The sequence below is a fragment of the Augochlora pura genome, chromosome 5, assembly GCF_028453695.1.
Source record: "Augochlora pura isolate Apur16 chromosome 5, APUR_v2.2.1, whole genome shotgun sequence".
NCBI classification, from domain to species: Eukaryota; Metazoa; Arthropoda; class Insecta; order Hymenoptera; family Halictidae; genus Augochlora; species Augochlora pura.
In genome coordinates this window covers 19,032,981-19,060,147 of record NC_135776.1, presented here as the reverse complement: position 1 = coordinate 19,060,147, position 27,167 = coordinate 19,032,981, and the positions used below count along the sequence as shown (strand labels likewise).

At 36.2% G+C, this 27,167-nt stretch overlaps 2 protein-coding genes across 2 annotated transcripts in view; both read right to left on the bottom strand.

Moving 5' to 3' along the window:
• Cysu (peroxidase homolog) overlaps positions 1–18,609 on the bottom strand; it is a 52,474-nt gene extending 33,865 nt beyond the window's left edge. The window contains exon 1 of the mRNA XM_078180882.1: positions 18,566–18,609. Within this exon, the coding sequence (XP_078037008.1) occupies positions 18,566–18,609 (44 nt within the window). The remainder of the gene's footprint in view (positions 1–18,565) is intronic.
• A 6,349-nt stretch (positions 18,610–24,958) lies between these two features.
• Positions 24,959–25,745, bottom strand: LOC144470072 (uncharacterized). Its single transcript, XM_078180879.1, has 2 exons — positions 25,686–25,745; positions 24,959–25,330 (listed from the first exon to the last, which is right to left on the bottom strand). The coding sequence occupies exons 1-2, from the start codon at positions 25,743–25,745 to the stop codon at positions 24,959–24,961; spliced, it is 432 nt and encodes a 143-aa protein (XP_078037005.1).
• Positions 25,746–27,167: the final 1,422 nt, after the last annotated feature.

Genomic DNA, 27,167 nt, shown 5'->3' with positions numbered 1-27,167 from the left:
GTAGTATAGGTAAGAGCTATAGTGTTTAGTTTATGATATTTAGGAAAAATTTGGTGCACCATGATTTTTATATAATTTATAATATAAATATAGTGCAAGTACAAGTAATATCATCTGAATGGTATTTTTGTATAATACGAATATAATATAAAGTTAAAAAGTAATAAGACTTAAAGAGTTAACTATCTTGCAACACAACTAAGAAAAAAATATGATACAATATTATACTGTTGAAAGAATTAAAATGAATCAATTTTCACTCTGAAGAACATATAGTGATTGACAACAATTTACAGCAAATAAAGTCTTTGGCATGTCTTTCTATTATCCAATCAATTTCAAACTCGCATAGATTAATTGCTTACTGATTGACATAATTCTAGGCATTTCATGTTAATTTTTTAAATTACATCACAAGATCTGTAGCATGGATTTTTTATTTTAAAAACTCTTCTAAAAGCTTCAAATATTAACAATGTGTCTACGCAAGTGTAAATTTCGACTGTGAAAGGTAAAAAGAGGACCAATAACGTTCCTTCTAAGAATGTGTCCTCGAGATGCGAGGACCAAGTGGTGAATGTGGTCTGTCTCGAGTATATCGGCACGCTCGTACCTCGAATCGCAACAGTTATGGAACTTTTTAATCGTATTTATTTGTAACATTAAAAAAGACGACATTCTTGTATTATAAATTCGAGTTAATGTTTCTTGATATTTTAAGAAAATATTATAAATTCTTATTTCTCAAAGAATAGACAGCATTAAGAAATTAGACAACATAGTTGAATTAACATAGTTGGGTTGGTATTTCATAGTTTAATTTAAGCATTGTAGCTTTTTAATAAATATTGCAAAATAAATTATTTACTGGAAACTTTTGTTACTCACATTTTATAATATCTGATTTACGATAAGATTTTTTGAAACGTCTCGTAGGATCAGTCATTTTTCTATAAAAATTCTACATTATTGTATTTTTTGAGAGACGAAATGACAAACAATTAGAAACCGATTGAAGAATGTCATTGAAAATGAAGAATATATTTATTTTAATATACTTGAATACTGAACGATTGGAAAAGGACGAATACTATATATTCTGTATATAATAACTATATATTTAATCATATATTCTATATATAACATTCTCTATATAATATTATATATTTTATATATATATTAACTACACTGCGTTTTCTATGCAAAAGAAAAATGTTCTTACCCCAAGAAATTGCATAGAAATCTGTGTTTTCTTGATAATTTTAATGAATTAAAAATACCCATTTTTCTCATAAAGGCATAAAATCCTGAAGTAACAACATATGCACTCTTATAATACTTTTATCCCATTAAATTCCCAAAACGAACATATTCGACTTATTTCGCCAAAATTCGGCTCGCATTATCTCGCCCGACGATCACTATAGGATACGTTCACGAAAGAAAAACGAATAGTGGCCTGTTTTTTCGGTCCACATGACTGTTGCTCCATTTTTAATACCGACAAACGCGTTTATAACGGCCGACTTTCACCGAAAACGAAAAGGAAAGCCCGAGCGTATTGTACAGAAGCGACAGCTTTGCCCAGCCTTCGTCAAGGACGGCGGAATTATCTAATAGATCCGGCCTGGCTAGAAATCATCGAGCAGGACCAGAGCCACTCCTGTCGAACAGATGCTTGAATTGCGAAAAATTTGTTGAAACGCATTGTCATGGCAAAAGAATTGAATTTTCAAGATAAAGAATTGAATTTTCAAGATAAAGAATTGAATTTTCAAGATAAAGAATTGAATTTTCAAGATAAAGAATTGAATTTGCAAGCAAAAGAATTGAATTTGCAAGCCAAAGAATTGAATTTTCAAGATAAAGAATTGAATTTGCAAGCAAAAGAATTGAATTTGCAAGCAAAAGAATTGAATTTCCAGGCAAAAGAATTGAATTTCCAAGCCAAAGAATTCAAGCAATTTCAAGCAAAAGAATTGAATTTTTCTTCTTATTTTGTATCCGCGATTACATAGTTGCCAACCCAATATACACAATTGTAATCGTACAATATCGTACATCAATCGCAAACGATCGCTTCTGGATTCGATCCAGATCGCAGGTCTGCAAAAAAATGGTTTTGATTGATCAAAGGATCGCCGCGATTCGACCGAAATCCCGTGCAACGTGGCCCGCGCGTCGGCCGGGCGATTGCGAATCGTATAAAATGAAGCGACAAGTACAAATCGCGATCACCCTTTCTTGCGGATCATTGAATGTCGGTGGCGATCGATCAACGGAGTCGCGTTGTCAGACGTTTCATTGTGCCCACGGCACACTTTGAAGCCTCGCAGGTGATCATCGACAGGATACAACTTATTGTCGGACGTATAGTTACACAAGGATTAACGAGCGAAGTGTAATAACGCTTAATCAATTTCTAGTTTATTATTTTTATGTTTACTTATTAATGATTTAGTGCTCTTCCCTTTTTACGACGTTAAAAAACCCAACCACTCGCCGCGCCATTTTCTAAGCTGTCGCAATGAATAGGACAGTGAAAACTATGCAAGTTATCAAGTGTAATGGTCGAATAAGACTTTTTCAACTGTAATGGATACTCAGAAGAAATTAATAATTACACAAGAATATTTCATTTGCTCTTAGTACTTTACTTACTGAAAAATTATTAATAGACTTTTAAAAGAAGCTTGATCTTTTTATTTCAAACGACAGTTTCAGAAGTCTTATATTACTATATTATACTATACATCAAAATAATTTGTTAAATTATTTAAGGAATTTTTTTAGGAAATATTCAACTGTAAATTTTGACTTTTAGAGGACTATTAGACAATCACTGGTACTTAAAGTGCTAAAATATAGAAATAGCATTTATTTTAACATTAAAGCTGAAAATTTCTATTTTAAAAGGCATAAATAATAAACTTGGCGGTCTAATTTTTAAATACTAATCCTACTATCACTAATTTTTTCAACTTGACCCTCCAGTTCGTAACGCTTTATTTTTTATTATTACATCGTCGTTGTCGTAGATATTAAATTTTTTCTTAAACATTTCCGTGTTTTCCTCTTCTCAGCCAGTTAAGGTCTTCGAACCCTAAACGCGAGTTGATCGTTTTTCATCGGATCGTTTTCTATGCATATGACGTTGCATACACTGTGCAAAGACCCGTTTGCAACATGCTCGCGTGCATTAAGACGTTTATATCCGAACACAAGGCGGTCGCAAGGGGAATAAATTTATCATGCCCAGGGACTTGCGCGCGCTCTGTTTTAATAATATCGTAGCAGAAGTAGAAAGATTGAACTTAGATCTATGATGCAGTACACGATAAATCAGTCGCCTCGTACGTGGATGCGATCATTCCCGCATATTGAGCGAGATATTGATGGCTGTACGCGGGTTAGTTTGTCTCGCGCGTCCGGACAATAAACGCGAAAGCGGCTAGATTTATCATTTTCACGTTTCGGATCGTTCAATGTTGTTTATTGCGTCATCTTATAATATTCCCGTAATCGTATTCAAATAAATGTGTCGGTGTTCGCGACAGAAAAATGCGAGCTAATAAACGAAACGTTTGAAATATTTATAAAAGTTAAAGAACAAATGTTTTTTAGGTATACGTGCCCTTCTATTTTTTAATGTAAACCAAGGTTTGACTGGATTAACATTGAATGGACTATACTGAAAATAAAATGAACATACTGTACATATTGTTTTTTAACCCATTTGCTGTAATATTGAAATTACTATTTCGTATATTTATGTTTTGCTATATTTTATGTATGTATATTCCGAAATATAATTAATTACGATCCTAAGAAGCTAGAAAAATTAGAATCGTTATCTTTTGATTTTCTCATTGCATTAAAAAATTTCTAATTTACTATACTATATTTACTAGTAACATTATACTCGTGCTACTAAAATTAACATTATTTATTAAATTATTCATCCAGCCTGGCATATAAAAATTTATCCACGAACATGTCCTTTGAATCTGAAACTTTCGTGTCAACGTACCATTCGGTTCGCATCACAGAAAAATTAACACCCTCGTCGTTAATCAATGATTCAAAACGTGTATGTCGAAACCTGTGCTCGATTTTATTATTGCTCGGTTAAATCGGGGCGAAACAATATAAATCGCGTTACGTAAAGAGACGAAAACGTGATAAGTGTACGGCGCAGGTGCGACAGGAACGTCCACGGTTTAATTAGCGACATTATTCGTGCGCGGACCACGGAGATCGGGGCGACGTGATTGAATAAACAGTTCAATTATACAGCAATGATTTATTCGCTTGCGCAAGTCTACAGAAATGTGGTCCTTTGGCGCAGTCGCTTTGTGGCACCGGATGCGTCGGGAATAAAAGGCACTCGAAGGTTTGGGTCTTGGGGCTCGTATTACGGCGAATGGAAATCTCGTTTGTGCATCTAAGGGCGCTTCTTTGGAAGATTAATTACACCGTGCGACAGTGGCGCGTAAAAGTCTCGGGTAAAGTAGCTGGTAAAAGTATTGGCACAGTGTGCGATTCCGTATATTAACGCTAATGAGTGGATTATGGTTTTCTTGTGCGTTTTCTTTTCCATTTCGTTTTTATAGACAGGGAGAATTAACCCTTTGCGCTCGAAGCCATTTCAACTGTAAATCTGAAATAATTCGTCTGGTATATAGTATCTGCATTTTAAGTAACAAAGTGCATTTTATATATACCAAATTAACTTGATAAACTTTCATTTTTAACAATTTATCCAAAATTAAACTTTGTTGCTATAAAAATTGTTTTTAATAGGTGACGGAACTATTTATATATTATAAATATTATTATAAATACCTATGTATAGAAGGTATGTAAATACATACATATAGAAGAATATTTTCTTGATATCTCTGAGTATTTATCAAAATATTTTTCATTAGGGTTACTTCTCGATCATTTTTGCGTCGATCGATTTGGTGATCATTTCCTCGTTGCAGGATAGTCGCTCGTCGAGTTGGTTACGGAAATGATTTTCATTGCGGAAAAGTATAAAAAAAATACAGAAGAGATAGGTGTCCCGAGCGACTACCCGCAAACACGAATCAGCGTTGTTCCCTTCTATGCTGATGTAATATTTTCCAGAAATTCATCATCGCGTTTCACTGATACGGAATCATTATCTAAGAGGTGCCCGCACCGGTTTTATCGTCTTACATTCCTAAAAACAAGTTCGAATGACAATTATTTAAGGGGTTGTGTACTCGAAGATAAATATGTGAATTATTTGTGCCAGTGTATAGTGATCAAATTGCATTGAATGCATTTGGGATCAAATTAGTCGAGGGATGAAATGATGAATTATTTGCCTGATTTAACCCTTAATTATTGTAGCCGGTCTGTGAGATCTTTGTTTATACATCTGGGGTGATAATATAATTATAAGAAAAAATTGTAAAAAAAAGGTAACGTTTTTTAACTTGTTGCTGCCCTCTGGGACCGCTATCAGTGGTGACGTAAGTTTTTTAGAAGTATAATTATAGGTTATGTATTCAACCAATTCTCTTATCTTCTACCACTGTCTTAACATTTTTCTAAAAATGATAAATTTGCGCTCAAATGCTTTAAAAAAATATTATTCATAAGCATAATAATACTCAGTAGGTATAATAATAATTAAATTAATAAAAAAGGATAATTAAAGTCCTCAAGAACTGAGTAATCATCGGACAAAAATATACGGCGTCGTATTATTTTCGGGTTTGATTGCTTTCCCTTTGGAATAATATTAAATAGCGAACGTAAGCTGGACTAGCTAGTTTGTATAAAGTGAGAAAGAGGTTTTCGAAGAAGGAAAACTATGACTCGAGGACAACAACTTTTGTGGTATGTACGCAGGCTGTGTACAGTTCTCAAGTATAAGGATGCCTTTAACTCTGAGAAAGGGTCAAATACCATGCAAGTTCGTACGAGCTACAGTATTATAGTCGCGAACTATCTTGAGCCATCGATGTGTACACTTCGCTCATTGTTTGCTGAAAAAAGAAAGATAGCAAAAATTTTTATTTATTTTTATGAGAAATGTCAGAAAATCATTCAGCAATAAGAAGTAACCAAAATTACGTTATTTTTATTATAAACATAATATAGTTTGTGCACAGAAGTGTGACGAAATTTCTGCCGGGTGGTCCGGAAATTACTATACTACTTAAAATTCGAATAATGTTTCTACAATTGATTTATTTAAATTTTCCTTTTAAGGCTATCAAAAAATAATTTATTATTTCTTTTAAAAATCTCCCAATGAAGGCCTAAAGGGTAGCATTTTTAACGAGAAAGTAGCCTTCGAATTACAACCAAGAAAAGATATTTTACAGTCTTTCTTCGTGTCTCGAAAAGGGTTATTCACAGACCTCCAATCATATGGAGAATAAACGACCGATATTCTTTTTAAGATACCATTCCCCTTGCATCCTCAAAATTGGCTTGTGCAACATAAATACGTTCTCGTGTGTCCGAAGTTTTCACCGTGACGTAACGCGATACGATTTTTGCGTCGAACGGTAGCCGAGGAACAATTAAACGGTTTCAGCAATCCCGACTCCTCGCGGCTAATATAGGTAACGCAGCCGCGCTGACAAAACCGCTCCGAGGCGAATTATACATACCTATGTCAGCGACGCCGGCCCTCCGGGCGACGCACGGACGGTCGAACGCGCGAATGTGGAGCAGAAACGCAAGGTTTGTCGCAAGGGCTCGCAATTCGGCGGACTCCGTTGCATAACAGCGTGCCGCGCGGTAATTTTAGCAACCCGGGCTTATTGGAAAGACGAGGTGTGTCCAGAAAGTTACAAGACCGACGCTGCGGAATGTTTAATATACAATGAAGTGTACAGTGTGTGCGTATATCCTAAACCCTCGACAGTAACAACGGTACGATGCTTACCCGTGGATGCCTCGAAGTATCCTTAATGAGTATTGATTCGCAACCTTTATCCCCAGTGACATTCATCGCAGACTTCATCGCAGACTTTGTCGCAGTGCACGTTCAAGGTTAGAACGCATAAAACGGTACTATTTACCATTTCGGAAAAGCCATTGTACCGAAGAGGTTCGACCCGTGTTCCTCTCTTATGGGAGAGGGAGGAATATGTTACCCCCTATCTCCGATCAAAAAAACCGGGTACGATCCGGCTGGATGATTCATTTGGTGCCCGGTGTCTTCTTAATCCTTTTTCTTGTCTGTTACGAAAAGAGAATGATGTCAGTGGTATTTAACGTTCCGGTGAGCAGCAGCAGCAGCACGCAGGCCCGTCCAAGGAAATCTGGTGCGGCGCAAAGCTTCGCGTGAAGTGCGTTCTCGCGATGACCTCGTGACACCACGAGTCACTTTCGAGGTTCACGAGCCTGCGGAGAAAGTACCCCGCTTTTTTGACGCTCGTTAGCTAAAATTATGCGCGCTTGAGAAAGGGACGAAATGTAAATCGGTTTTCCGTATCGGAGATCGGGTTCGGTTTCGTTGATTACGAATTGGAAATTATTATGACCGGATTTATATTATAATATTTTCAATATTATAATATTTCCAATATTATAATATTTTTAATATTATAATAACGTTAATAGCGAGAGAGATTTATACCGGACACTAGCATTTTTGTTGCATAATTTGTTCAGTTTTTTTTCAACTTAAATAAGGTACAGAATAGTTTAATTATAAATATATCATGATATTTAATAACGTCTGCTTTAAAAGTAATTTTTAATCGCATTTGTGTATAGTATCTGAAGAAATTCGAATAGCATACTTAAGCTGCTCGGTAAAATGACAACAGTTGAAATATTTCCCTTTAAAATTATATGCCCGCTGTTTTCGGATCAAAGGCCGCCCGGCGAAACATAATTTGCTTGCCCGGCAGAGGCTAATTAGCCATTGTTTGATTAAAATTGCAGACAATTCTGTTTAACACCGTTATTACTAACGCCTTTCGTAACTTTCGCTCGAAAGCGAGTTATTGCAATGCGCCGACGATATCCTAGCAAAGTTGCTACAACCGATCGATGCGGTGCTTCGTCCTGATGGAACAAGACGAAGTTGTCCGGCACGAAACGCCATTCCCCCGCGACGAGAAAAATTGATCCAAATGATGCAAATGTTCCGAACGAAGAGATACCCATTTAAATAAAGAACTAAATAAAATAGAAAGAAAATAAAGAATTAAAAACGTAATGGAAATCTCAAATATCTAACAAACATTTGTTTATTTATTATCTAACGTTTTGAAAGTGTTCATATAATTAAATCATCGTGTCACAAAGTGTACTGATTTCTTACAAGAAAGAATTATCGTTTATTATATCAAACTGTTTCTTATATTAACCCTTTGCACTCGGAGCCATTTTAATTCGAAATTTGATATAGTCTTCTCTTTCACTTCGTTAACTATTATTTAATTTTTGCGATACTCCTCGCGAATAAAATAAATGAGTCAATAAAACAAATATTGTTTAGTGTTAATATTATACAAATATAAAAATGTTTAGGGCTAAATTTTAGGGTTAAAATCTTTTAGGGCTAAATTTTGGGGTTAAAATCTTTTAGGGCTAAATTTTAGGGTTAAAATCTTTTAAGGCTAAATTTTAGGGTTAAAATTTTTTAGGGCTAAAATTTCTTAGGGTTAAAATCGAGTGTTCCATATTGATAAAATTTAGCCTTGACGAAAATTTAATTCGAACGGCTGCGGGACACGTACGCAACCAGATATTGTTATTAACGAAACAGCTCCACGCCCATGGACTTTTACGTCGTACAACACTTGAAAAACGATAAATGGAGCGCTATTGGGCAACGGTGACGTCGCCCCGGGGCAGCGTTTCCCCGATTCCAGTTTGATCGACCGATCGATCCGTCGATCGTATCGAGAATCAAAAGAGATCACTCTCGATGAGTAAATAAATAAACCGGTATTCGCAACACAGGGGCTATTATTATTCGGCATCACGCGGCGCGGAGAGTGTGTATCGTGCTGAATTTCATACAAGCGTGTGCCTCTGTGTAATTCGTCGCGTGTAAGAAAATACTTTTACTTCGACCGATCCGTTAAACGCAATGATCCGAGTGATCTGTGACCAATCCTTCGCGAAACTATTTCATTCTAACCGTTCTCGCGAACAATAATGCTTTCCACGGTTACATTACGAATAGAAATAAATTGAAAAATATAAATGCCAGAGTTCTACCGAATTGTTATGTAATGTTAAACCGAATGTTAACAAATTTACGAATCGTTATATAAGTATAGCTGAACGGGAACTTGCGCTCTATCTAATATAGTAAATATTTTTTAATAGGATACAGATTTATGTAATTTATTACATATAATTAATAATACGAGATATACGGTTCCAAAAAGTTGCCGAACTTTCCATTGCTTTCGCAATCGTTCGGTTTTCTCAATATTTTGCATAATATGAATTTGCACATGATATAATAGCAATTGGAACGTCTTTAAAAATGTAAGAAAGCTTTATGGAAATAAAAATGAGTAAAATCGATGATAATTGAAAATAATAAGAAAGATCTTGCACTAAGTTTTCAGGATTAGTTTTTAAGAATATTTTCAATGATCTTAAACAAGTTATAATTTGTAACGTAAAACTGGCTAATATATGTAGCTTAGTTAAAAAAATAATAAGATATATTTTCTGCAACAATCAATTCTGAACCATATTCTTAAAAAAATCTAGAAATCATTCTCTGTCAAGACTGTATTTGCAACTAGTATATTAACATTATAAACTGTCCGGTTTAAAACATCAAATTAAATTAATAACTCGAATAAACATTTTCGTTCATTGTTCCTAAAAATATTTTTCGAATTTAACGTCGGTTTTTTAAAGATCGCATTTATTTAGCATTCCGGCACACTGGGTAATTAGCGCAAATAAAGCCTTGGTATAATAGACGCTGTGTATTCTGGACCGCATTGTTTCACCACAACGGCGATCCCCGTTCACGTGATCCACTTTTGCGTACGGCGTGGCTTGAATGATTTGCGAAATCCTTTATCCTTGGCGGCACGGCCGGGGCGCGCCGGAAATTCCGTCTGCAAAATTCGTTTTAAACAGGTTTGATCGCGGCGACGGCGGTGGTGGTGGTCATGGCAGTGTTACCGAACCGAACAAATGTGAGCGGGGGACCGCGAACGGTCCGAAGCGTCGCGTCGTCGCCGAGAAACGCCTTGAATCCGGGACAATGATATAAGGCCCATATACCGTGCGTGTGATCGTATATATTCATGTACGTGTATACACACGCGCACGCGGCACTGCAACCGGCCCAACCGAATGCAATTGCACGCGTGCCTGAGCATCTGGCAAGTCACTTACAAACGGTATCGATCCGCTGTAACAGATCCCGAAAAATAAAAAGCAGGCGAAGGTGCCACATTTTGCTTACGTTTAAGTATATTAACTGCTGTGCGCTTCGTCAGATATTATAGTGTCCGTAGGCCATAAATGTTAGAGAGATATTTTTTTAATTCGACCTTTTAATCTCGCATCTGCTTAGTAGTAATTAACAACCATTTATGGGATTACAGTCGCGTGATTATGTATAAATAAGATATATAGTTTTTGCTTTAATTGTTACCATTTGAACTGTAAATCTGAAATAATATTTCTGGTTCGCGGTATTTCCATTCTATTTAACAAAATGAATTTTTATGATATACAACATTTATTGATAATTTAAGATAAACCTTATCGTTACAAAAATTATTTTGCAACGTAGTAGAATAATTTTAGTGGTGCCTCAGAGTCACCACTCGAGTGCAAAGGGTTAAGTCTACGTCCAACCGCAATGAAATACCGCGGCGATCCGCCGCAGTTATCCGGCGAAAGTATTTCCACGGAAGACAAATATTCCGACCGCGCGATAAATGACGCGTTTACTTTAACGCAACGTTTGTATTAACATTAAATGTATTTACATACACGTCGGGTAAGCACCTGACGGCGCACGTGCACGCGCGGGGCCGAACACATGAATGAGAGAAGACGGAGTTAACTCGGCATAAATCTCGCCATAATATGATGCATATTTCATTGTACGGTAGCCGTGTAGATACAAAGAGATTATGTTCCAGTTTATCACGCGCTGATACACGGATAATGTGCCTGTGGTCATCTCCGATCCTCGAACGCCTGGGAATTCGGTTTCTTGCGACACCCTCGAATCGACTCTCGTCGCCGAAATTATTCGGTCGGCGACCGAGTAATCGCGGATTCAAAGTAAGAAGAAAAATTCTTTTGCCTGAAAAATATAAGTTTATTCGATTAGGCGAATCAATTTTGACGCTGCCTTTCCTTCAAGGCTTCATTTTATTATAAAAATCGTGCTCGCGATGCTTGCTTCTTTTCGGAAACAATCGATCGGTGCTATTTTCTTACTGAATTCAATTTAATTTTAATTTAATGTAATTTAATTTACTACTTATAGTAAATAGCAAATATCAAACTTCGTTTGAGAATTATTTCAACTAAATTATCTTTGCACTAATTAAAAACGGTGCTTATCCAAAAAATTATAAAATGTTTATTATAATCTACGTATTAGATGTACAGTATATACTTAACAATTTTCGCACAATATTTTATTACGAAACGTCTCCATCGACACACACAAAATTGCAAACGTCGCAGGGATTATTCAATGTTTCGTCTTTCAACGATCTTCATTTTGTCTCCCTTAATGGCATAATTACATGCTCGCGACGTACCAGCGCGATCGAACTAACGAGCTCCCAAACGTCCACCAGCTGAACCGAATATATTTATTATAATATTAACAGATTAAACGCGGCGAGACATGCACTGGAATTTCGACGGAAAACAGTTCGAAAGTATTGCGAGCGCGATCGGAGCATCGCCGCATAAATTAAATTCGCCGGTCGCATAAATTAAATGAGCTGGAACGCAGTCGTTTTTATCGAAGAATAAACAGCGATGCATCGTCTTTCGACTAGTTTATGCGTGTTGATAAAATATCGGGAAACACGATCACACTTCTTTCGTGTACAGAAAACATGAATAACACTTCTTTCGTGTTCGGAGAACATGATCACACTTCTTTCGTGTACAGAAAATTAAGGATTGGTCGAATTTATAATAAATGTGTTTCACGCGATACGGTTAGCGTATAATGAAAATAAAATGTAACGCGACATTTATTTCAGACTCGCAGCTGTTTCTTTTGATTAATTAACGGCGAGGTGTTAAGAAATTCGAAATTATATCGTCATTCTCACCCCCTCCCTTGTTTAAACAAAGCTGCAATAAAAAGTTCAAGGTATAATTAGGTTGTTTAATGTTTTACAGTTTAATGTCTTAATTCTGATTTGTTATAAAGATTTTACTGAGGCTGTCTTTAAAATTACTTTTTAAGAGACCAATTAAAGAATGCATGGAACAATGCAGCTCATTTATATTTTTGAATTAATTCGACATAAGCTAACTCTGCATCTTTGCATATTTATTAAACTTGCATAAAAATTAGTATAGATAATTTTGATAATTTATAGAACATAATGACAAGTCACCCTAAGATCGACGATTCGATCGCCACACTACACAAGCCCGTTATACGTAAAGAGAACGCGATCCGGGGGGTGTATCGATTTTATTGAGACACGTTACGGTCGTGTAGTAACCGATAAGGCCGCGTATTGTTATATAAGACTCGTGTGCCATTCTTTTACCCCGGGGTTTACGCCCACCCGTTGCGAAAACCTGAGTATAGACACACCGAAACTCAATCGGGCGTCGCGCCGGGACGAACGTAGGCCTGTACACAAGCCGCCGTCGTCGCAGCACCGTAATATGCAGAAAAAGAAATGCACTTACCGGGACGGAGGCGCGAAGAAACGGGAGAGGGCGAAACCTTGGCATTCTCCGCGAATCTGACCCGAATAATGTGTGTCCCGGCCTTCTCTGGTTTCTTCTCGCTGTCGCGGATCGCGTGCTCATTGTCCAAGCTTTTCGGCCGAATCGCCGGCTTCGGACACCACCTGCTAATGATGATTGATCATTCTCGGGGCAACTGGTCACATTTTTATCAAAAATAGACTAAGTTTATTACTGTAATTACTTTCGCACCTTACGCAGCTACCAAGGATTTTATTTAGCGATTTAATACTTTCGACATGTCGTTTTTAATAAGTATTAAGTGAACATTACTATAATATATTTTTTTAACAACATTGCGCATTCGAATTGTACATTTTAAAGAATTTATATTTTGGAAAGGAGAAGCAATGATAATTTAATGAAATTCTTTTGATGCATAAATCTAACCCAGCAATATTTATTAGTACTTAATCGAATTATAAAAATCGAGTTGCACCAAAAATAATATACAAGAAATAGAAATCTGAAAAAAATAATTAACACTGCGTTATTAATATAATATTCAATATAAAAATAATGAAAAATTCTTATGCTATTATAAACTTATAACCCCCCACCACGGTTTCTTTTGTAGAAAGCTAAAAAATTCGTGATCATAGTAACTAAAGTATAATTACACAATGAGTTGAAATACTGTTACGGTAAATTAATTATACCACGAAATAGTTAACAGTGTAAGACTGCGGGGCACAAGGTGCCCGTAAAATCGCTTTGCCACTTTGTTTCGGCCGCTCACCGGCGAAGTTGCACGTGACGGTTCGCGCGGCCCGTCAAGTGAAAGTTGCGCCACGCGAATACGCCAAAATAAAGATTGCTCTCGATTGTATTTGCATACCTTTCATTCTCCTTAATTTGACTATATCTTTTCTTTTCGTTTTTCGACCCAGCCGTGGATTTTGACACGGATCGTTCTTCACTGTCGAACGTCGCGTGAACTGTACAAACGGCAACACCGGCGGCAATAATTTCGCCGACAGAAAGGCGGTCGAGTGACCCTCTAGAACGGGTTGTCGTTCATTTGTCCGGAATTTTTGAAAAATTGTCCCAAAGCGTATTACCTGCAATTACATCACAGAATATTTATATGTTGTGTTAATTCTAACAATGTACCAATCTCTCTTTCTGTAATTTTCATCTTAACCCTTTGCCGTGACGAGTCCGACTCGCGATGGAAATTACTGGTAATAAATTATTAAATATGGACATAACTCTGAAGAAAATGGTACGGCGAGGGGTTAATCTTTCGTTCGTTACTACCTGTAATTATCACTCGAACACGGTGCTGCTTACCGCGAACTATTTACGAGTCGGAAAACGCATTTGTTCTAATACATCTCTGAATGGACATGTAAGACGTTGTTGAGGCAGGAAGCAGCGAATGCAAAGGGAAAGGATACGCTCCGGCAGAGAGTAGCCGGATCGAGAAAACGCGGAGGAGGAAAGAACGGTTTCGCGATACAATTTCTACATCAATTATGTCTCTATCAGTGCAATCCGCGGGACGCAATGATTGGTTCGTAAAAGCGTTACAATATTCTCCGTGTAACACAATAATGGAGCGTTAGTTATACATGACGTACCAACGATATTAAAACATTGTTGTTGGGCAACGTTGCCAAACGCTTCATTTGCGTAATTGTTCCTTATTATTTATTAGATAGCAAATAATAATCCCGAATGCGGAAACGAGCACTGATTTTTTATACGAGATTCGAATGCAAAAATAGTTTTTGCCACGTATCAGACTCCACATTGTAATTTCCCAGTAAACTCGGAACATATTTCACCCACAACCATCGTCGGACATTTCCCAGACGCGAAGAATTTTCTTCCTATTCGACATTTTCCTCCTAGTGAATGGATACGGTTAAAAGGTGGCGCATGTTAGGAGGCGAACGCCTGCGTTTTCTACAGATTTCCGCGTGTAAGTTCTCTGAGAACGTGCGCGCCGGTATTCCCAATGTCCGCGTTATACATATATTACATAAATACATTGATGGAAAATAAATAGCCGGGTTGCGTCACGCGATGAGATTTATGCACGTTTCTAGCGCCACGGTATACTAATACACGGCAAATTCTATATTTCTACAGTGTGTGCCGAAAATTGTCGAGCAAACTGGATAGGATATTTCGTGAGGACATTTCAAGCAACTTTTTCCTTTGCAACAATTTTCTCTGACGTAGCGTTGACGAGTTATTAAGGAAAAAGGTTGACCAATAAGAGGCGAATACGAAATCCATTCGCTTCTCATTGGTCAACGTTTTTCCTTAATTTCTCGTTAACGATGCCTCAGAGAAAATTTTTGTAAAGAAAAAAGTTGTTTGAAATTACCTCAGGTATCTATCTAATCTCAGGAATCTCCCTAAATGATAATACTATGCACGTACGGAGCTACCAAACGCGACTTATGTATATTGTTTTATGAGAATACCAAAATTAAATTACCTAAAATTTGGTACGATTTCTATAACAATATATGCTTGAATAAGTTTGTCAAAGAATTTTTTTGTAATTCCATTAACTATAAAAGAATTTATGGTCAGTGGTCCGAACAGAATATGCAATAGGCAGTTGGAAGTCTACGTTATAAAGTGTACCGCTTTAATGAGTGCCGCGCATGATTTCAAATACCTAAAGCTGCATTGAAAAGGCGCCTCCTAGATACAGTTAGAAGGCCGTTGCTCTCATTAACATAGACGTTTACTTTATTTTCATACTACATTTAATAATCATTCGCGTGGCCGGTGTTTCACCACCCGTTACTCTGGATTCTATACATTTATGCCAAAAATGAAACGGTGACGTTAAAAATATACTAGTAATTTATTTAACAATAAATGTTTCCCGCTGGATCACATGGAATAAATGAGTAAACTCTAGTTTCGTAGAATTTTTTGAAGCGACGATCAATCCATGAAAATACTCGAGGGAAGAAAATTTGTTTTCGCTATTAATGCAAATAATTTTTATAAAGACAGAGACAGTCCACACGTCGCAGCCTCGTCCGTTCCTGCGATCAGTCCACGTCTCCAATTAATTCGATGCATCATTTATTTCCAGCGAAACGCGGTTATAACGGATCACCGTCATCAATTAAACTGTAAAGCAGAAAAGACTCCGGCCGCGTGATCATTTGCCAAGGAGCCTACGAGTTTCGCATAAATTACATCAATATATTCGAATTTTTAGGGTCGCTGATTCAACAGTCGACGAGAGAAGAGTAGGGATGCGCGACGGCGGGAAAAAGCAATCTGAATCAAGGAGAACGTGAAATGACCCAATAGCGACACGGTATCGAGTGTCGGCTAGAAAAATCATTTTATACCGATCCGCTATCATTCGCGAGGGGTGGCGCGCGTTCGAGGACGCGTCGACAATCGCCGGTACAAATGGTTTTCGCTAATTCGACGTATGCGCCGGCGTCGAATCCGATCACAGATCTCTCTGGTCGGTGTCTGATTTAGTGGAGAGTGTGGCGACCGACCGACCCTGATCGCAGCTGCTCGAACAGCCGCATCCTGGCTCGTGCGCGCGCGCCGAGGATCGACTTTCGCTAAATCACATGATGCTAAGTCACATGCGTTCTGCGCAATCCTTGCATCTCGACGCTGTCCCGGGAGAGCAAGGGAGAGAAAGAGAGAAAGAGAAGATCTATACCGCTTCCATGGGAGAATCGTGTTTTCCCCTCGACACTCGTACAGGTGTACGGACGCTACTCTATTGCGTTCGCGCGCGCGCGAAAGAGGTCGTAGACACACGGGGGATCGATTCTTTATACGGCGAGCCGAACAGATCTTTTCGTCTGTTCCCCTTCACAGTCGCGGAGAATAATAGGGTGGTAGCGTTTTTATATTTTCTTCTACTTGGCAACGATTTGATGCTGTTTAATTCGATAGAGCTGTTCCTATAAAAAAGAAATTTCGTAATTAATTCAGAGTTTTCGGATAATTCGATGAAAATTATTGGGCGTTAAGGGGTTAAATATTTGCAGAGAAATTGTGATAAGTTTAAACGTATTTTCCCATATGGGTCGAGTCGATATCGCGGCATTTTTTGTTGGTAATAATTAGTGGCACCCGGTTGCGTCAGAGATAATTCGTCGAATTATCGTACATTATGATGTACTCCTTTTTGTCCTTTGCGAGGGCCCCCGTTTATTGTAATTGATTCGGCATTAAAGTAATTGAGCAGTTTCGGTTTCACCCACTCGCGGCGATCGGTGAATTAAAGCGTGTAATTTGTGGGCGCAACGAGTGACAATCGACGTTTTGCGGTATTTCATCTTGCGTAATTTAAATGAATCCCTCGCTCCCTGTACGATTTTAATTGCCCGCGTTTCGATTGAAAGTACAGTTTATGCGCGTAAAAAGGAACACAATGTCGCTTGAAAAAGCAAATCTACTTAATTTACCAATGTAACATAAGAAAAATGGCATTTCAATGAATTCTCGATGCTTATTAATTAAAAACTCTTTTCCGCCCACTTAAGATATGCTTGTTATTAACGTTCTTATAAATAATGTTATTAGAAGATAGTACAATCAATCAATTGCTATGCTACATATTAATACTATAAATATATTTAATATTTATAATTAATAAATATATTTAAAATATAAAAAAAAAATATAAAAAATATTACAATGAAATAAGTAATTTCTAAAATTGTTTAATATGTAATCATAGAATCTAAGACCTAGGTTAGTTCGCGTTTCGCAACCGCGACGCGTAACATTTAAAATAACGCGGTAACGAAGAAAGTTACTACCGAAATAAATGATATTCACGAATGCATTAAGCTGTCTTCGCGATGTCAGTGTCGACGGTAATTACTCATATCGTGTCTCTTATCTTCCTCCTTAGCACTTCAAATTAATTTTTAGCGGACCGACAAACCTTACAGCGTACCTGTTTCCGTTTTCAATCTGTATGACGTCACCATGACGTGAATATAAGAAATTGTTCTGACAACGTTCGTAAAACCACTCGTCCATATCGCTCGGCGCGAGCATCGAGGTCCTTAATAAAAATTAATTTGCAAAATCAAGGCGTCGTTCGATGCGATTATAGCTTTCGCGACTCGATGCAAATGGGCGGAAAATAATGTTGCCGACTGCACGAGATGCATTTGTATCAGGTGTAACGAGGTCGTTTTGTCAATTTCATTTATGGGTAGCATTCTCTTGCCTGGAAAAATTTATAACAACTACTTTAAATAATTGTGAGTATTTGAGCTGTGTCTAGGCAAGGTCTAGTGACGATTTATTGCTTCGTTTTAGTTAATATAAAAAATTAAGTAAAGAAGAGTATTATTAATTAAGTAAGGTCTTTGTAAAAGACCTGGGTAATGGTGCTATATGAATCATTCTATGAGATCTAATCAATTTAGATCCAGTTTAATGAACCAATACTACTTTCCTTAATACTACTGTTTTTATGATAAAAATGAAATTAAGAACAAATTTTGTTATAAATGCCAGGCACTTTCTGATTTTTCTATTTTTATGACCGAGCTAGAGCCTAATTAAATATATAATAAAAATGATTTATTATTTTGTTGCAGTTGGAAATACAAATTCACCAACGAGATGCTGAATACATACATACCTCGATAATGGAACTCTATGGTGCGACATATTATTTTGAAGCATGGTCCGCATATCGACGATGCGCAAAATTTCAGTTCGAGCAAATTACTTATTAACCCTACTAACAAATTACTTATAAAGTGATGGAAATTACGAATAACAAATAATTAAATATCGACGTTATTCGAATAAATTCAGGCACGAATAAACATTAATGTTCTGCCCCTTCTAAGAAATCGCGTCAATTGAAAAATTCCTAATCCCGGCGACTGTGAAGAAAACGGTACGTCAAGGGGTTAACACAGAGTTATTTACAAAAAAAAATGCGTTTTGCGTGATGGCGGACACAGAGCCTGGGAATCTCGGGAGTGAGTACTCAGTTCGGAAGAAAACTGGGTCAGAATACGCAACCAGAGTACGTGTATTAAAGATTCCTTCTCTCTCTCTCTCGTCCGCGTCTATTTTACCCTCCCTTTGTCTCTCTTACCCTCGTATCCTTCTTGTTCTTCCTCTCTCGTTTCATAGCCGTCGATCTATCACTCACGTTTCAGGCATGTGTATATATTATACCAGCGTCGCTGCCTTCCAGCATCTTAGCCGAACCGCCGGCGAAGATTTACTTTCCGGAGACAAATGAGCTATTCGAATTGTTATCGATCAATGCGCCGATAACCTCTCATTTTCGCGTCTCCTCCCTGAGAACCGAGCGCCGAAGAGAAAGTTCCGAAGAACAATGAATGGTATCGTGCATGAAATTAAGCGGGATTCAATTAATCTGAGCGAACTCGGCGAATCGTAAACATTTATATGCGAGGGTTTATCGACTGTGTCGTGTACCTGTTCGTTCGTTAATCTTCGGTTAGCATTGTCGATAGGCATATTTTTCAATAATTAATTTTTATTAATGGCTGCTGTGTGGATCGAAGTTTATTGTGATCTACGGCGCGCAAGAACGTGACGATATGCCATAAGAAATTTAGATTTTTCTACAGGTTGGTCTAGTTTCATGCCTCTTGTGGTCACTGCAAAAAGAAATGTCTAAAATGTCTAAAATGTCTAAAAATGTATAAAATAATTCAAAGCTTTTAATACTTTCTTAAATATACTTAATTTCATCTAATCTCGAGTCTTCGTCGAATAAAAATGCCATATTTCATAAAAATCTAAATTTTCGATTTAAATTAAATAAACTCGTAATTAGCGATATCAACTAAACTATAAATTTTCGTAACGTGGTAACAAATATGTTCGGCGATACACTTTATCCGAAGAGCAGGGTTTATGACCAGGACGTGACGGAACTTTCATTCTTTTGCATACCTCGCCGCGTGATTCACAGCAAAACTAGTCTAGCCTGTATATCCTGCATCACTATATCCTGTTATAGCCGTTGTTCGATGTCCTGTTGGCGGTTGGCCAGTCACTCGGATCGTTCGGACACAATTTTAACCTTCGTGAACCGTATTGTGTTGTATCCGCATCTTGTGATAACGGTTTCTACGAAGAAATTCGAGAAACTAGCTTCCACAATCAACGCAACATGCGATATTAATAGTCCAACCTAATCGAAAGTATTTTTAATATCCAGTTACAATCACCGTTGCTCCCTTCGATTATGCCAAATATCGAAATTATTCAATTTACCAATGACGAGCGAGATATTTAAGATATTCAGTTCATATTTAAAATGTTCATAAACATTTGTTAGTAATTACAATGTAAAATAATAATGTAAATAATATTACTCACAGTTCACCAGGTTATGTTCCATGCATTAATTTATGGCTTTAATTTATTAAAGTATTTATCGTGTGTCGTAGAATTAATCAACGATGCTCAGTGCCTTATTCGTGGTATAGTTCGAGCATTAACATCGACAACATTTTTATAATATACGATTTCGTCGACTTACATTTAGATCTGCTAGATGTTCCATCCAAGTAATAATGGGCCGGTCATTTCTATTCTCCCACGCAGTCGGCTTCGACACAAGCTTACGACCGCGCCAAGTTTGTCTTTCTCGAGTCCGTTCCACGATCGGCTACCAACAGAAACGCAAGGCTTGTTATAGAAATTCCTTTTCCGTTTCATTATTAACAGCATAAAGAGAGGTCTCCACAGTGTTCGAGAGATTTTTATGTTATCACGGAATCTAGAACATTGCCGAAGTGAAACTGCGTTAGAAAGTTAGAAGTCAGGGTATCGATAACTTTGTTATCTTGAAATCTCTTTTAAATTGTATGCCTTTAATATTTTTATGTTCGTAAACTGCTTGGATAAAAATTTCACGTATTTTCGATTTTAAAGAGCGTTTCTTCTTTTAAATACATATTTAAATATAGTTATGTACTTCACACTAACTATATCTAAATTCGTCTAAATCTTTGCACAATATTTTTCCCTCAAGTATTTATAGCTATAGTTTTCTAAGGTCAATGTCAATGTTCTTAAAAAAATTACAGTACAAGCAACCAACAATTATAATTAACTTTTAAAAAGTACGATACAAACAACTAACAATTGTAACTGACTTCTAAAAAATGACACTTACAATTTATTACGTAACCTGCACTTGCCACCGTATTATTGTATAATAGATTGTGTAAAAAGAACTGCGTCGCTTAAATATCATTATATAATTATTGTAACGTTACACATTAATTAGTGCACTGTTGCGTGTCTAACATAGTGACCCACGTTCGTATTTAATCATCTCTTAAAACAGAACAACTTTAAAAACAACTTGTACGCTATCCGAGAAGGTTATGTCAGATTAAGTTGAAATTAATTATTTCAACTTCTTAAAAAGAAATCCGACTGAAAATGTTTCTTCTGCCGCGCGAGAATGTCCAAACGCTATGTGAGTCATTGCCGTTAATAATCACAAGAAATAACTGATTTAAAGATACAAACGTAAAAAAGTCCGGAGCAAAGAGAAAGGTATTCGACTCAAGTGTTATAGAATCGACTCAAGGTTCGCAGACACGAATTCGAAACATTCAGTATAAAGAAAATTAAATTAGATCAGTTCAGAATTGCAAAATTAAAAAATAAGAATTACTAAGAATTTTTAAGTGAATTAATTTAAAACTGATAAATATGAATTCGATAATTTGAGAGCCGGGGAGTTTGCAACAAGTGCTATAGTTTTGGACATTGATAAAATGTAAGTACAGCCAAAAAATGTGTATAACCTTCAAATAGAAAGATTCGACGATTTAATCCCGGATATAAGATTGAACTGAAATCCTAGAACCCTGACCTAACTTCTAGGACCTTGGCATCTAACTAGTGTCTTTCTTAAGACTTGACTTGATCTTGCATTTCATTGGTCATTGTTTTTCGTTATGAACTCGTAAACGAAGCGACGAATCATAATTTTGTTGAGGAAAAAGTTGCTTCAAATTACACCAGGGACCCCTCCATTGTAAGTGACTTTCGGGACCCCCAGTATTTTTTCCAGAAGGGAAAATTAACAGTGTTAACCAGTAACAGATGAATAATAGTAACGGTTCAGATATTAATAACTATAATTAATTAATTATTTTTATACAGTACAATAATTTTCAAATTGCTTTATCACTTTAAATTCTTTGATACAAATATTCACATACGAATATAGACTCTGGTGACAGTGGATACGTTATACCAACACGACATAGAAGAATACATAAGATCGCCTGAAGGAGATCATCGAACACAAAAGGTATTGCGCTGGAAAAGAGATTCCTCGATCGGGCGATTTATCGGCGTCTCCGCGCTCCGGCTTTCGTTGGCAATTAATCCGCGCTGCCTTTTACGGTATTAATACTCGTTTGATGTAATTCGCCGTGCAGCTCATTGTACGCACGTATGCAGAAAGTGAGAGGACATATGCTTCTCGTAATAGGCTGCCCCGACATTACTTTCACAACGGGAGCAAGGTCTTTTTTTCGCGTGGATGCGTCGATTGTCTACTTTCATAGTTTCGGCGACCGAGGGGGCTCGGGGATCGCGAAAACTGTGCGCTCGAGCGGTGGTCCTTTCTTGACGAAAGTAGAACCGAGGTTAGGATAACAATTTACAATCGTAGTTTTTGATTTTTCAATATATTTTTCAATGTACTTGTTTCAGATATATTTGTTTTTTCTGTAGAGCTCAATGAGCTGGCAAAGTCCTAAATTAATTGCCGCATTAATTATCGCAATATTTATATTTTAGATTCTAGATTAAAATTAATTTATAGTTAAAAATAAATAATAGTTAATCTATTACTGACTTCAATTCCATTACAAATGTATAACACCGGAATTTGACTTACGTTAACGCTGCACTTACGAAGCTAGTCAAAATGGCCGATTTGTAATTCTTCATTTTCAAACTTTTGTAATTATAAAAACTGTTTCATAGAAAACGATTAATTATATTCCTGTATTCAGTCTTACAATACAAAAAATGGTCGGAAACATTAGCGAAAATGAAGCATAGATCCTCGATTCTTGCTAATAAAATGAGTTATCGGTAAAATCGAACTCAATATGATAATAATAATTTGTCTTCGAATCTCACGAACATATGACAGAAAAATATATTAACTGATTAGTACGCAATGTATTGTTAATTTATTGCAAGTGATCTGCAATGAATTTTAAGCGTCTCAGACGGAAACAGTGACGACATCTAACTACAGCATGGAGAACTGGTATTTCATAAAAGTTCTCTCAGATTTAAATATTTCAGCACAAATGCACCAGTGTTCGGCACTGGTATAGCAAAAATGAAATATACAGAATATTCGCTTCATGCTAACGCGCCTTTTTGTCGCGAACTGTCAGTAACGTTGATCGCGACACGAAATGGTAAGAGAGAATTCTAGAGACCGCCATAGAGCCATGATAAGAAAAGCCCATAAGGTACAATATCTATACGGATCCTAAGTCTATGGTTTCTCAGTCAAAATGAATAATAATACGCGAATGTGGATCGATTAGTAAAATTCAGGTATTTTATATACTTTATTTTAACTGTGAGCTTATACAATTTAGAATTAATTAACACATTGTACATGGTGTACGATATGTTTATGGTACATAACAATTCTGTAAATATACGATTTGACATATCCATGAGCTTAAATATATTTAACATTGCTATCATTCGAATAATGTCAATATAAATTCTATACAGCAATATCTAGTCGATAAGACAGATTCTGCGATACGAAAGACTGTTCTTATACCACGTCTTGTGATACTTCTATTCAACAATTTCCGTTCATGGAAGTCAGGTAACCAGAAAAATATACACTACTGTGGCTTATTTAAATTTTGTAACCTTTATTTTGAGGTTAAGATGTTTATTTTATATTTGGATTCCACGAGGAAGAAAGTGCCTTCGCCCGAGTAATAATATTTATAACGATTTTTACATATTTAAAATAATTATAATATTTTAGTTAACATTTTCCTAAATTAATTATTATCCATGCTAGGGAAAATCATTTGCAAAATACCGAATTTATAAAGCCGTCAGACACGAAAGCTGCAAAAATTTTCCACCTATTCTCGAACCGGCTCCGTGGTCTCGCATGAAGGATGGTTAAACAACAACATTAATAGCCCGCGGATCCTGTAAGAGGCGCTGAATATTACAGGCGAACGAATAAGGGCGAGACATGAGAATATTCCAGCGAACAGGCTAAGATAGAAACGATGAAATATTTTCAAATTTTCGTCTAGTCTGACACGTGGCTATATTTAAAGCCCCGTTTCCCTTCGCGTGTCCCTGATACGTTCCAACTCCGGAGCCATCGTCGGATGAGGCTTGAAATTATTCAGGAAGCCGCTGGAACGGATAGATCTTAAGAAAATTGCGAACTTTTAGCTGTTTTATCGAACCACTGAAACATTCCTAAATCTTACGGGCTTCTTCGGAATCTTCTGGATTCTACCGGTATTCGTATGTTAAATTCGATATATATATAAATTCGACTTTTATGTCAGCGAACATGACAGGTCAATAGATCTCATTTCTCCAAGATATAGAGTACAATAAATAAAATAATACAACATACATAAAATAACTTCAAATATTTAGGAGCACAATTTATTTAGCAATACATATTGTTAAATCTCTATTAAAGCATTTACATGTCAAGTCGTGTTAGTTTATTTTTAGCCCTAAGAAAATTTATATTTCTCTTAGCTGTTAGTTGCACAATTTGACTGTATTATAATTAAACGATTCCTACACAATCACTAATTAAGAAACTAGTTTAGCCTTGTATTAAGATATCTTTGAATTGTCTTTTGATAAATTAAAATTAATCTTTTTTTGACATATTAAAAGATGTATTAAAATGTTATTTATTACACCGTATTATTCATTTCCCACTTTAGGGCGTCACACCACTGCCACCACTGAACATTGCCATTTATGGAGGCATTTGTCCAGACATTTGTGCAGGCATTTGTCCAGACATTTGTGCAGGCATTTGTCCAGACATTTGTGCAGGCATTTGTGCAGGCATTTGTCCAGACATTTGTGCAGGCATTTGTCCAGACATTTGTCCAGACATTAGTCCAGGCATTTGTTCAGGCTTGTTTTCGGGCTTGTTTTCAGGTTTCTTGCTGGGTGGTTCAACAGGCTTCCACAAGTCAAAACAGTTTATACAACAACCAATGTTCTGGAGGAATAGAAATCTACTAAGATGCTTGCAGAAGGTGTCGCAAAATTGTTCCCGGAAAGGTTGCAACAAAGTCCCGCCGAATCTTGCTTGTTGCGAAGACGATCCTCTGTTGTCGTACTACAACGGGATACAGGTATGTGAATTAAATTTGTTAACATATTCAATCAAGAAGTATCTTATACTATTTTTAAAAATTATTTGAACATCGCCGTCGTAAAATATTACAACGTGTTTCGTTAAATAACAATTCGTTTCTACATAGAACAGTTTTTAATTAACATTAATGGATCAATCCTACAAAATGTGAAGACTGTTTTATAAAATTGAATTAGTTAAGAAAGAATTTTATATCGATTCGTCAAAATCGATAATAGTTTTTTTACTATTTATCGAAACGCAATATAGGAGTTGAATAGTGTTATTGGAGCATTTTTCACACTAAAGTATAACAATGTAATGTGAATAATCTAACCTGTGACCAAACAGCACCGATCAATATCAATAAAGCAATCCATCTGGTGAAGTACGACATGATGTACACGGTCTCGGAAAGCTTACTGACACAAACAGCACGTCCAAGAAAATTCTCTCTCAGCTTATATACAAACATCCGAGACCATGAACTACTAAAAAAATTCGAACGCTGACTATTCGCTATTTTTTTTTTACTTTCAATTCTTCGAACCTCGGTGACACACATTTGTTGCGCTGTATGCTAATACCGTGCTCAAATGCAAAATGGCTGACACGGCGAGAACAATATCAATCTTTTAAAAATTCATTTGTTTATATTTTTATATTTTTAATTCGGTAATTTTGAAATGTATTATATTAAAAAGCTATACAGAGTGTCTACTTCGTCTTTTGCATATAAGGTTAATAATTAAATATAGTTCAATCCACCTTGAAACGCTTTATCACACAATATAGACAAAAATATAGTATTCTATATGAAAAAATTAATTGGTTTAGAAATCACCCTCATGGTAACAGATAATATACTTGCATCACACAGTGCAACCCTCTGTACCAAACAACCTTTCTTAAAACATCTTTTTCCTAACATTACTCTCTTAGACATAATTTATTGTTTTAAAATATAAAATAAAAATGAGCGACTTTTAGGATTTTTCACGGAATTATTTCTGAGGAAAATACGCGGTTTAAAAGACGCGAGACGCGGTTCGCACAGTACGAAATAGCACAAGTATACTTTTCAATTCGGCATGGAAAATAATTCTCTGTGAATTTTTAATGAAACCGATATACATCTCGTATTTATGACTATCTGACCCGACCGTTCAACGACCTGAGGAGTTCCACGGTTTATTATCGTATTACGGTAATGAGATTCCATATGGGTCAATGAATATTTCGTTGATTCATAAATAAAGTATATTTTCGTTAAAGAAAGCTGACTCGATACGTTTTGAACTAAACACGTTTTGCTGTATTAAATCTTGACTATATCGAAACTATTTGCTACACACGACTGATAGTAATCGTGTTAAATCTTATTTGATTTTTAACAGTTTTAATGTTAATGTTCATTGCACTTTTAAGTAATTAATTACTAGACAGAACATTTATATTAATATTTATATAATAATTATATTATATTTATATTAATATCCCCCGGGTATTCCATGTAAGCCCGAGGAAGCATTTATTGGTGAATAAATTCGTACCATTTATATTAACAATATTTATATTAATATTATATTATACTAATATTTATACATCTCTCCAGAACTTTAATCTAACCCATGCATCGTCTAATAAGACAATCTACTCGATGATTTTCATGGGCGATTATGTTTCAACCACCACCTTTGAACATGAACAATATATAAAACACAACAACTGCAAAAAATTTCGAGATACGCGCAACTGCAACGATTTAATTAAATACCTTTTCTTCCCCACTTCAAAACTTCTGTCCCATAAACTCCAT

Bases quoted from the DNA above. Each gene is read 5' to 3' on its own strand.
- LOC144470072 (XM_078180879.1), bottom strand. From the start codon at position 25,745: ATGTCGTACTTCACCAGATGGATTGCTTTATTGATATTGATCGGTGCT. The intron at 25,331-25,685 runs GTTAGATTATTC...ATCCCGTTGTAG, and splicing joins TCGGTGCTGTTTGGTCACAG to TACGACAACAGAGGATCGTC.